We start from the raw sequence: 13233 nt of genomic DNA on the forward strand, positions 1-13233 counted from the left end.
GTACATGTAATGACTAAAACATAGAGATAATGGCAATTCCTCTACAGGAGTTAGTCGGAACAGATGGAAGTTCTTCTTAAAATTAGGTTCCTGAACCAGCTACTGTATTTACCTTTTTTTTTTTTAATGAAATTTTCAGACACAGACAGATTTCAGTGAAAACTGCTGAAAGGTTAAAGTGCCTGCTCTACTCTGATACATCTGTTTGAGTGGGGGGGGAAACAGATAAAAACCGGCAAGGTTGCTTTTTAAAATATTTAACATTTTATTCCTCTAAATGCATTATAGCGGTATCTCTGTGATTGACGTGATGCTGTGAGATTTATTTTTTCTCACATTTTTTTGTCTTGCTCTCAAAGTAAAATAACACCTCTGAAAAGTCCTTCAACTCTGCCCTGTAGACCTACTTCACAGTCTCACAGAAAACTTGTTCCGACATCTGACTCCAATCCAAACACCCTCTATCCATTTTCTTGTGCCTTCTTGGCAGAGTAGACATATCTAAGATGCTCTTTTAATGTTTAACTAACCTCATCAAAAAGCTTTGGGGACCTTTTCGAGGAAGAGTGACCCCGGTGCCACCGTGTGTGCGTGACCTGTGGAAGGCCCGTGGCTTTCATCCAGCCTTGTCCTTTCACTTTTTCTGACATTTACACAGATGTAATTCGCTAGCAGACGTGTTGCGCAAAAGGGAGCTATCAAAAGACCTATCACTGATGGAAGCTATATGCCGTCGGAGGGGAGAGAACAGCGGGGAGAGTCAGCGGAGAAGGAAGAGGTAGACAGAAAGATACACAAGGGTTCAGGGGAAAGAAGTAGAGATGTTCTCCAAAAAGATGCAACGGCATGACCCGTCACTGCCACTGTGAAATAATGAGCCCTTTATCTCAGGAAGGATGCTTACTCAAACCCTAATCTCTGGAATTAGTGATATAATGGAAGAAGGAAGTCTGTCTTCCCCTCCGTCTTCCTCTCTTTCCCTCTCTCTCCCCTCCTCTCTCTCACTCCGTCTGCCTCTCAGTGCCGTTCCCATCAAAGCTTGTACTTTTGTACTGCTCGAGTTTGACTCCATCATTTCTCCCCGGCTGCCTGGCGGGGATGAGCTATGTCATGGGGATCCTTCATGTCTGCTGCAGCGCTAATGGGGCGGGTTTGGGAAGCTGTGGGCCACTAAATTACATTGCTTTATATTCATTCAACCAGGCCATTTGCAGAGGGGACCTGTGGGTCACACTTATGTTTCAAAGGTGATTTAGGGAGGACCAAGCACGAGATGAGGAGCAATTGGCCACTGGATACAACTGCACCCCGCTAATCCATTATGTCAGTGTTACTGTATCCCCATCTGTTTAGTGAGATGTGTCATTATGCATTTGGCCCTTGTTCAGCTTTGCTCGGTTCTTGATCCTATCTGAGTCCAAGTGTGAGGGGAAAATTTCCAGTTTCCTGTCTGTGAAGTGTCTCAAAAACATCTCTAGCAGCAATACAGTTGCTTTTAAAATTTTAAATGCTGGATCCATGGCTCTCATGGCTTGTTACCTAACTGAATGGCCATTTAAAATTTTCCCCTTGTCTTTTTTTCTGCAGGTCATAATAGATGGAATAATAAATCTTGCCTGATCGATCACATTTGCAAAGAGTAGCACTACTCACACACCACAGGCTGAAGGGTGTGCAACTTTCGGTTTGATGGTTAAAGTAAAGCCTCCTCCTCCCTCTGCAAAGGAAATGTTAATAACAACCATGAATCAGCAAGCTTAGCTCCACTGTGTATAGCTGGGAACTGAATCCTCAAAACCAAAAATCAAAAACCATCAGCAAGACAGCATTTCAGTATGGAACTGTTCCAATGATTAATGCCTAAATGAACTACTGTTGGCTCAGAATATGTGTTTAATGCCCCACAACTAAATCTGGTCTCTCCTGGTGTATCCCGCCCTCCAAAGGAAGTGATGTCTGTGGACGAGGAGAGCACATCCTGCTACTGTCTGCTGGAGGCCCAGAGGTGCCATGTGTTGTTGGAGCATCCGGGTCGCTACGCCCTGGTGGGGGAGCCGCTGAACCAGGAGGTGGCCAAGCGGCTGAGGGTGGCCGTGTTCGGTAGTCCGGATTCTAACAACTCTCTGGGCTTCACCCTCAGGGTTTACTGTGTGGACGACACGCCCCATGCATTTCAGGTACGAGGGAAGAGGGAGGATACAGAGTGCTGCAGGGATGACGTACTTTTGTTAGCATCACTGTGGTTAGAGAAAATAAGCTCCGTGAAAAATAAAAGTTTGCGATACTGGCACATTTTGTTCAGCAAGATAATCTACACCACAGTCACATGACTCCAGCGTCACCACCACTAAGCCTCCAACTTGGAATCTGATTTAGTCCGCTTACCTCTTCTCCAAAAGCCTTTCCTCTTAGAAAGTTAGTAATAGTTTGCAAGAGCACAAGTATAAACACGAGGCTGTAAAGGCGGACTAGTGAGTAGATCGGTTTTTCATGTTTGGCGTGATGTTGTTTAATGCCCCTGACATCCTCTGTAGTGTCATTTAGCCACTTATTAGCTACATCCTTTTTATCAGACACGTAAAAGAAAATCACGAGTGGGGTATTTACTGACGTAGTTTAGTTTGTAGAATAAAATGTGAAAATGTCTTCTTCTTCTTGTGTTAACCACAGAGCTTATTTCAGGCACCTAACCAAAAACCCATTCAAAAAACCCGTCGACTTCGAAACGAGGGAACTGTAGAGGGAAATGATTCAATATAAAGAGAGAATGTTACTTTGTTGCCTCCAAATTAATAGTGTTGTCTTGTCAAAGTTTCAAAAACATCGATATCCTTTCTTTTCATCCTTTTTACATGAGGGGTGGTGAAACATACTATTTTATACAACAGGAGAAAAAGCACAGAAACAAGTTTTCTATAACAAAGAAAGAAAAATCCCATCCTGTCTTCACGCCGCACCTACAAAGTTCTTCATTAAGTCCGATAAACAAGACTGAGGGCCCACAGCCATGTTAGCAGCTCTGTGAGGCTGTGCTTCGGCACAGCGTTGCTTTGAGCTAAATGCTAACCTCAGCGTTCTGACGTGCTCACAATGACAATGCCGTCATGCTGATATTTAGTTGGCAATATTCAGGGTTGTCACCATCGTAGCTTACAGTGTTAGCATGCAAATATATTCAATCAGCAATTAACACAAAGTGCAGCTGAGGCTAACTGGAAGGTCATTAGTTTTGCAGGTGTTTGGGCTTAAGTTGTTGCGACATTTCCCTCAGGTCCACAAAATGTTCATTGTGTTTCTAGAGGGCAACTCAGGGGATCACGAAAGTCAGAAGGACACATTATCTGGGAACCGTTACAAATTTTCATGGCAGTCCGTGTCATAGATGTTGAGGTATTTCAGCCTGGACCAAGGTTCTGGACCGACCAACATTACCATCCATATAACCATGCCGCTCGTGTATTCTAATATATAGTATGCTATAAGTACTGTATGTGAAATAGGAAAGTTTAAATGTAGTGTTTGGTCAGCACGGCTGGTGGTTTTGCCTAGAAGAACTGCTGCCTGGGTGTTTTTTGTGCTCCACTGAAGATCTCTGCCTGTGCAGTAACATTGCCACTGGGAGATGCTTGATGACTTGGAGACAAAGAGGGACTTTTAATTACAAAGACAACAGATGCTCCAAGGTTGCTTCTCTGCCCTGTCTTTGCGTAATTTAATTTGCTCTCTGTTAATTAAATGTGTTTGAACATTGCATTCCGTGTGACAAGTATTTCAACGCATTAAAATGAGAAAGGTTCTCAGGTCCGGCCCCAGTTCATCATTGTGCTCTTCAGCGGCGCTTTGTGAATTTTGCCCTTCTTCTTGCAGCGTGGGCTCACTCAAAATCGCAAATACACCTCTTTTTGTTCAAAGGTTCTTTTTAAAAAAAAAATTGTTTTCTTTCTCAATTAAACACAGACACAGCTTTTGTGAAGTAGAGCTGGTAGTTGTCCCAGAAAGCCACAGTCCTGCTTCACTTGTAGCTGCGTTTGAGAGGTAGAATTGCATGTGAACAAAGAGAAATTGGATGTAGGTGCCAAGAGCCAATTCACTTCACCTCTCCATCAGTCAGACATGGTTATTTTTTCGTTTGTTCTTTTTTTGTTGGCTTTTGTTTGTGCTTCATATGACAATTAATTTCCCCTGTGAGCTTGAGGCAGGAATCGATAAGGTTCAAGCCAGCCTGTGTGCTTTGCATTTCCCTTCTCTCTGTGCTGTGTGACTGAGAGGATAAGCCCCATGCATACAGGACTCACACCCCCAGCCCTCCTTGCATCCCCAAGATACAGAAGATGTAAACACAAACATGCAACTACACATTCACACACATGTTGTTCTTCTGCAACGATCTGGAAAAAGTCCAATATCACATGGCAGGAAGCCAGAAACTACAATCCGGACAGAAAACTGATTTTCTCTGTTTATGTCTTGTCTTTGTGTACAACCAATATGTTTGATAAACAGTTTTTGCTTCTCTCTTTATCTTATTCTGAGGCTCTGGCAGTGTCGCTCATACCGTCTCTCCTTTGATCCATTTTGTGTCTGGTTACCTGTTGAGAGCAGCAGTGGCTCTGGGGGGCCGCTGTTGAACGATTCGGCTTTTAGGGCCCAATCTCTCTGGGTGCATTTTGAAAGCTTAAAGATGCAGAGTTCAGCACTCTGCTTTTATATTTTTATTTATTTATTTATTCCCCCCCCCCCATCATGGTCACAGCATTTTTCTAAAGGTGCAAAAAGCAAAGGAGGCAGACGAAAATATAAGCTTCCAGGGAGCACAAGGAGCACAAACATCACTTAATAAAACCCAAGAAAAATGTTCACTAAAAGCATATTGTTTGTTCTGGGATTAGTATATTATCTCTCTTTGGGCATTAATTTGTGTTTGTGTGTTTTTTTTGTTTGTTTGTTGTTTTTTTTCCAGCAATATTGGCACATATCTCAAACTGGTTTTTGGGAAATATTGGTCTCTTGAATGTTTTGGGAAACGGTAGTTTACAGCCACTGTATTCTCAATTTTAGGGCTCAACTAACTAATTATTTTCATAATAAATTAATCTCTAAATTACTTTGTCAAAAAATCCAAATCCAAAAAACTCATTTGGTCTATAAAATTTCAGAAAATCACACATTAAAATTTCCCTAAAACCCAAACTTCAAACTGCTCATTTTGCCCGACCAACAGTCGAAAACCCAAAGAGAGTCAATATTCTATCACAAAAGACAAATAAAGGCAGCAACTTGTCACAATTAAGAAGCTGAAACCAGGTAATGTTTTGCATTTTTGCTTGAAAATGTAATGAATCATTATGACTAATTGATTATAAAAACCCTTGATAAACTGTTACAGTGAGCCTCAGATTTGTCTGTGTGTGTTTCCTGTGTGCGGATATAGTTTGATTATAAATACTTCTGAATAATCAATCAACAGAAACATTTAGTTCTACATGAAATGCTGTCAGCTGTAGCTGAGTCCTAGCTTGGTACAGTGAGTCTATCGACCGTATAAAAAACCTAACCTTTTCCTCTGATTCCCTAACCCCCGCCCCACCTCCTGGAAAAACAACCCACACCTTTCCTTATCAGGAGGTGGCAGTGGGCGAGCGCAGCAGGGGTGGGCGGCTGCTGGAGGAGCCTAAAATGCTGCTGTTCAGGGGGAATACTTTCAGCCTCCAGGTGTCCATCCAGGACGTCCCCCAGCTACTCTGGAGCATCAAGCCTTTCACCACCTGCCAGGTAGGCGACTTCTAACTGTGAGTTTGTGTCATTTACAGTAAAAGGATGTAAAGCAGCGAGCAGGTTTACTGTATTTGCGTCTGAGCTCTAATTGAAACCGAGCACCACCTTGTCAGGGTGGCAGATCTGGAAAGAAGCTGTGCACCTTCATCTTCTCATCTTCCTCTGTTCCTCCATTAGAACCCCCCCCCCCCCAGTTGCCCTGTTTCTTACTTGGCCAGATCAAAGCCAAAGGACAGCAGCAAGGGCACAGCAGGAGATCTCTAAGACTAGCTATCTCACCCACACACACACACACACACACACACACACACCCTTACAAAATTAATTATGACCACCAGGCAGGCACACACATGCACATCTCATGGTTGTCTTCCTAGGGGTCTACATGCTGCATGTTCCACTCTGCCCTGTGATGTTTATCCCACCAGTGACACCCTATTAGCTGCATTAGCCCAACACAGTGGCTCCAGAACACCAACAAGGTCTTCTTGGAGAGGGAAGAGCCACTATGTGACGGTCCTACAGGGAAGATGACTGTAGGTTTTCATTTAGACACTACTTTTGCCTGAAGGAGGCTTTTACAAGTAGCCATCCTCCTGTCTGATGGATGTGAGGGGAGGATGATTCATCTGTAAAACAGTGTTTTTGACCTGCTCTCACTGCGCCACTGTCTGGGTCACAAAGTAGTTAGCAATGGAAGTCGAAACGGCCATTTTAGATTACTTTCGCTCCAAAGCCCTATTACTTTTGGCCTTAAAGTTGGCACATTTGGGGTAAAATGCAGTGCAAACTGAGTAAATTAAGGCATCTCTGTCCTACTTCCATAATCACAGTAGAGTTCCTGGTCTAACAGATTGGCATTTACGAGCTTCATATTATCAGAATTTGGAAAGGAAGATATAACAAGCCAACAATGTGGTAAATATGGCTTGAGAAGTCTGAATTTAATGCTGTGGGCTGTATTTTTACTAAAGAAATCTTCAGAGAATGACTCTGTCATTACATAGACTATCTCTGCTAATAATGTGGGCTTAGGCCTGTAACATTAGCGAACTAATGATTGCATGTAAAACTTGCCACACTGTAGGGTGTAATGCAGAAGCAGAGTAAAGGAGCTTAATTAATTCTCCCAAGCAGCAGTGAGTAAAATAAGGTCTAATTTATTAAATTTTTGCACGAATGACTCCAGCTTATCAGATGGTTAACAGGATGCATTTTCATCCCAAGGGCTCTGACGGCTGCTGGTGTTCTTTGTGACAGGTAAACCACTTGATTAGGTAACATCAATGACCGGCTAAAGAGGCCACTCATTCCGTCTTAATTAATCATGTGAACAGCAAAGTGGGTGGCAAAGTAGTTTCTTTATCAGGGGTTCAATGAGTTTGTTGTCTCTTCTGCCTAATGCTTTCATCGTTCTCCCCGCCCGCCCTCCGTCTCTCCTCACTCCGCAGGAGTTCTCCTTTTCTCAGGTGTGGGCCAGTAACCAGCATCCCCTGCAGTGTGCCTTCTCTCTGGAGCGATACAGCCACTCCTCGTCTCAGCTCTCCTGCAAGATTAGCGTGCGACAGGTCAAAGGCGAGGAGCAGATACTCCAGGTCTATACGTCTGTGGTGGAGGTGAGTAGCACTCAGACAGTGTGCGCTCGGTGCGTGGGCAGTCATGCGGCTTGTTATTAGGTTTTTTTATTAGACTGAATGACTCTTAATTTGATTTAAGAGCTTGCTTAATGAGCCTCTCAGGGAGCTTTTCATGTATAGATTGCAAATTGTCTCGATACGTCCTTGTCCTTGTCTTCATACTGAGGTGCCGAGATTGTAAGTCGCAATATCATTAACACCCTGATAATTCGTTGCTTCTTTCTTGCTACTAGAACGAAAAGGGAGTGGTTCCCTTTTTCACTCAGTCGGACTGTACCATCACCTCTCAGACAGGGTCAAGAGCCTTTAAAATCCCCCTGTCTATCCGTCAGCGGATCAGCGCCACCTTTGACACCGCTAATGCCAAGGGGAAAGACTGGCAGCTCTTGGCTCAGAAGCTCCACATAGACAGGTATGAATTATAGCACTCTGAGACCTTCATAGATACTATTCACATTCTAATTCTTCTGTTGCCATTTGCCTATTGCTGAGTCATGTATGCATTAAACAAGCATGAATCAGCTGGTATGTTTTGTTTAGGTGCTGATACAGAACCAATGAATAATGACTGGAAAGGATAAATGCTGCATATTCTGGTCTCTCCACGATGTAAACACTGTTCCCACTTTGAATAGTATATTTAATCTGGAATTTAGGCACCATGTCAGCCCTAATCTTCAATCACCAACCAGCCTTCAGTAACACGCCAGATTGCTGATTTCATTATAGATGTAGAAACACTTGTAGAGAGAGAGAGAGAGAGAGAGAGAGAGAAGAGGAATGTAAGGGGTAAGTTCGGCACAGTCATAATAACTGGAGAGGAGATGCCACAGTTTGCAGAAATCTGAAGGAAGGTCTCCGACCGCTGACATGCCAGCCTCTGGCAGCAAAATGTGTTCATGTTAGCACTCCTCATTAGCAGCATCTCCGCATGTGCTCCATCCTCCAACACCTGCTAAGCTCTCCCGAGGTTGTGCCGGGTCAGTATTTGCGTAGTCCGGGGAGGATTTTAGTTGTTTGGTGCTTGGGTGATCTCCGTTTGTGTTTCAGAAGAGAAGTCGATAATCAAGTGCTTATAGCCATGAAGACTTCTCTCTGTCTTGCCAGTTGGAAAAACATGAGGGAAAGTTAACCAAGAAACTGTGACAGAAGCTATTTGATTAAGGAATTCCACTTAAACCGAGTTTGAAAACAAACATCTGTGACTGAGGGATGGGGAGGGATTTAAGAGCTTTTTCAACACACCAAGAAGCATGTAATGGGAATGTCTCTACCTAGTTAAGCTGATTTTCCTAATTATTTCTCTGAATGTATGGGAACATTAACACACTGAGGAGGGAAAGTGGGATAGAAGGGAAAAGTGAGGAGAGGGCAACAAAGGAAACCCCACTGTAATGAAACAGTGCACTCTGTTGGATAGGTTTTATAACAACAGCAGAAGAAGTCTGTAAATGAAATCTCGTTGCAGCGTGGTTTGACTTCACACCTCAAACTGTAACTACATTTTACTGTACCACTATTATTTTCAGCCTAGGGACAAACAGATTTAATTGATTAATGCTGATTATTACTGACTGATTAATCGTTAGATCAGTTGATTTTATTTTTTTTTAACAGGACATTGTACAATGAAAATACAAACATCGTTCAGTCAAACTTTTTTCATAGTACCCCGGCACAATAAGCCATTAATTAAAACATTTTATTAAACTCCTCCTCCACTCAAACATGTGTTTTGCTTATTGTTACTTCACTTGAATGTTTAACCTTCACTGTGCGGAATGATGTGTGTGTTTGTCTGTGATCACCTTAAATTGAAGTTTAAGCTGTGTACATACTAAGCAGAGTTTTGTGGCTCACAAGCCGTTTGAAAGCCAGTTAGGGTCCAACGTACAACTTGTACAAGTGTGATGTGGAAACTTGAAACCTCCAGTACAGAGAATGGAGGTTTCAGTGAAGTAGAGAGCATCTTTTATCCAGCAGTTAAACGTCTGAAGTAAAAACTATTTGCATATTAATTGAGGGAGAAGGAGTAGATGTAATTTTTTTTTTTTTTTTTTTTTAATTTTTTTTTTTCACAATTTTGAAATATTTGATTGAATTTTTTTGTGGAAAAACTATATCAGAGACAAACTGTTATTTAAAGAAGACCAGATGTTTAAAAAAATAACCATGGAGATGTTATGGTGATTTCAGCTTTAGAGCTTGGGCTTGAGACTGAAAACTTCCAACTTAAAGACCGCCTTACAAACAAAACTGGAGGTGTGGGGTTTGCGAAAGACACTGAAAGACGCTATTGAGTTGCATGATGGGAAATGTAGGATCCAGGGTTTTTTTAGCTTTACCCTCACTACTTTTGAATGTGTCTCTTGTAATGTCTGTGGAAGATTTATACTGAATCACTGAGGGACCGATCTAAAAATTCTTGGCATTGAAACTTGTCAGTTCTTTTTTATCATAAACTGTCCAAAGCTATTACTTCATTACTGAGCCACTCATCTGTTCTCAGCAGTTAGTCCATGCCATGTGATCTACTCTAATATAATATTCAATTTTCCCTGGCCTGCAGGAACCTGTGTTACTTTGCATGTCAGGAGAGTCCATCATCAGTGATTCTGAGTCTTTGGGAAGCCCAGCACCAGGACTCGGGGGACCTGGACTCTCTGGCCAGTGCCCTAGAGGAAATCGGCAAGGTCCAGTCCCCAAGGACTGCCAAAATTGACAGCAGCAGAGAAGAGCAGGACTCTGAAATCACTAAACTTGGGTAGGGCAGGTCAACAGCAGATCGAATCACGATGAACGTTTACTGCATGAACATGAACTGATGATCAGGTGTACTAGCTAACCTATGGTGAGGAGAGGAGCTGCAAAGAGGACAGCAGGGAAACTCAGTTTGGGACTGTTGCTAAAGGAACATCTCTGCTAAACAAAACGGCACAGACCCACGGGAATCGTGGAACAACTGAGAGAGAGTGTATCTGTGTTGCCGAGACGCACCAACAAAAACATTTTGGAAAGAGGTGGAAGTATCCCACAACAATCTTAGTTTGAAAAAAAACAACTGCTTGACCCTTCGGAAGACAGATTAGCTAACCTGTATTAAAGGATTATGGGTATCTGTGTGAAGAAGACTCTCCGTGTAGGATGGAGTGCATTTTAGACCGACTGCCAATCAGGCTAGTGTTGTGACCTTCCCAGGAACGGATGTGCTGGCACCTGCCATCAAACAGTGTTCTGGGCTGTTAAAATGTTTGGTGTAACGTCATTATGTTGTCACTCATTTTCTAGATCTCCTAATGCTTCTTTTTCTTTTCTGCACTGTGTCTCTGCTGTTACTGCTGGAGTTAGATGAAAAAACAAAAAGCAAGGAATACTTGATATTAACTTTGTCAGAACATCTTATCCATAGCTATGGGGTCAGAGACACTGACAGCGATTGTCCATGCTGATTAGCATTTAAAAGGATCTGGTGATGTCCACATGCTAATTAAACAAACATAAGGATGTATAAGAAAAGACTTTCTGAAGGCTCTTACATTTACATGAATCTCATAGATAATCATTTTAACAAACACCCTCATGCACACACTGAAGAACGTTTTCAACCCCCTTGGCACAACACATTATTAAAGGCTGCAGAGGAGGATAACTTGCCCAGATGATCTGTGCTGTATCTGGCAATGTAGCCAAGGTTGCACCGCATTCCCTAATGCCATATCAAATTCTGGTTCTTTCGGAGGAAAATCTTTTAATTAAGTAATTTACTTAAATCATTTTCCTTTGTTTGTGAACATAAATTTTGACTTTTAATGTGTGGCTTGACTGGAGCTGCCTTTCTTTTTTGGGGGGGGGTCACAGCTTGAAGCAAATGCTCCGGCATCATTATCTGGAGACACTTTGTGCAAGTAGAGGCTGGCTCTGCCTGTTAGAAGACAGAGGAGAGGGAGTGAGAGTTGAAGAAAAATCCTGATCCTGATCAGGAAGATCCCCACATTCACTTGCTCCACCTTCCCCTAAACATAATAAAGTGATTTTGTGTTGAACTCTGTGTTGGCTCTCTCTTTTCATCTACTTAATGAATTCAATTCTTGAAAGGCCTGACGGTGGAAAGATCGCTTACAGTAAAAACTGTATTCTGCAAAGAGATGAAACAGAGACCCATACAAAGTCCAATTTCCAGAAAGGTGTAGCAGAGCTATGTAAGCACTCTTCAAGTCGTAGATGGCATTGCCAATTTACCATGCTGATGTTGCATTATGTAACTGTTTGAAGTGCACTAAAAGAGAACCTAGAGAGGACTGAGGTAGATACTTATTAAAACTCCTCATGGGTGAGACGCACACGGGTTATGTGCCAAGAGGCTTCTTTCCAAAGTGCCTCAGAGTCTGCTGGTTCTAACCCTTATTATTTGATTAAATTAGAGTCTGTCTGCTTATGTCATTCCTTCTTCAAAGAACTTAAAGGCATATTTCGACATTTTGGGGAATAAGCTATTTGCTTTCTCGCCAAGAGATAGATGAGAAGATTGATACCACTCTTAAAACTGTAGTAAATATGAAGCTACAGCTCCAGCTTATTTTAGCAGGACAGGTAACAGGGGGAACAGCTAGCCTTACCCAGTCCAAAGGTTATCAAAATCTGCCTTCCGCCACCTCAAAAGCTCACTAATTAACATGTGATATCTCGTTTGTTTAATCCATATGAAAACTGGTGTGTAAAATACTTAAAGGTTTGTATAAGGTTTAAAAGGCTTAGCATAAAGACTGCTTCCAGCCCTTATGCTAAGCTAAGCTATCCAGCTGCAAGTTGTAGCCATATATTTAGCAAACCGATATAAGAGTGGTATCAATCTACTCATCTAACTCTCAGCAGTAAAGCAAATGAGCTAATTCCCCAAAATGTTCAACTCTTCGTTTAACTGAGCAGGACTCCCAAGTTCCATCTTCAAGCTGCCAAAGAAGGATGCAGATTCAAGTGTGCTCATGCTGGCTCTACAGTGAGTAACCCAAACTCCTGGACTGATTTTCCAATATCAGCTGAAAAGGTCACAGTGGATAAAAAAAAAAAGACCAAAGCTTAGTATACATTTACGTGTGGAAGATACTGATTCACACGGAGGCCTCTCTCCAGTTGTCACATGCCAAGAGCTTAAGCCATCGTTGTGTTTACAAAAGATTAGAATATGACCTCTGGGCACCGCTGCTTCTTCATCCTCTCATAACGGACTGAGGGCAGACTGGAACTACAGTGACTTACTATCGCAAAGTCGTATTACGAGACAGGACAGGCCGGGGCTAGCTGGTTAGCATACTAACTTCAGTAGAAGACAAGAAGTGTTAGAAATAGAAGCAAAACAAGAGTTAACACAGGCGTTGTTTTCCACCGCTGGAGACAACTCTTGGTGAGTAAAGGAATGAAGTTTGAAGCTGAACTTGCAACCTTTCCTCTAGATCGGTAAGTAAACAGCTGTTAATGCTAACTGAGGCTGTGTAGCAATAGCAAAAACTTACATATAGCACCTTTAACTGAGTATGTAAAGCTGATACAATCTCTTCTCCATATTTTTTTGTTCAAAAGTATATTAACTTGGTGTGTAACTAACGGTTAATTTCATTATTGATAAATCTTTCAATAATTTCCTATATTAATCACTTGTTTTTGTTCATAAAATGTCAGAAAATAGCCCAAGCTGGCACATTCAGATATCTTGTTTTTGTCTTACCAACAGTCCAAAACCCAAAGATAGCTAGTTTAATAATATAGCAGAAGAAGAAAACCAGCAAATACTCTCACCCAAGAGGCTGGAACCAGGGAATTTTTT

At 42.1% G+C, this 13233-nt stretch overlaps 1 protein-coding gene across 7 annotated transcripts in view; it reads left to right on the top strand.

Annotated features, from left to right (window-relative positions):
- Window positions 1–11455, top strand: part of unc5da (unc-5 netrin receptor Da) — a 150426-nt gene extending 138971 nt beyond the window's left edge. For all 7 annotated transcript variants that reach the window (XM_040157592.1, XM_040157594.1, XM_040157593.1 and 4 more), the window contains 5 exons: window positions 1947–2177; window positions 5623–5772; window positions 7227–7391; window positions 7646–7824; window positions 9982–11455. In XM_040157592.1, coding sequence (XP_040013526.1) covers window positions 1947–2177; window positions 5623–5772; window positions 7227–7391; window positions 7646–7824; window positions 9982–10180 — 924 coding nt within the window. In that variant the 3' untranslated portion in view covers window positions 10181–11455. The remainder of the gene's footprint in view (window positions 1–1946; window positions 2178–5622; window positions 5773–7226; window positions 7392–7645; window positions 7825–9981) is intronic.
- Window positions 11456–13233: the final 1778 nt, after the last annotated feature.

This window comes from Xiphias gladius, chromosome 20, assembly GCF_016859285.1.
Source record: "Xiphias gladius isolate SHS-SW01 ecotype Sanya breed wild chromosome 20, ASM1685928v1, whole genome shotgun sequence".
Taxonomy (NCBI): Eukaryota; Metazoa; Chordata; class Actinopteri; order Istiophoriformes; family Xiphiidae; genus Xiphias; species Xiphias gladius.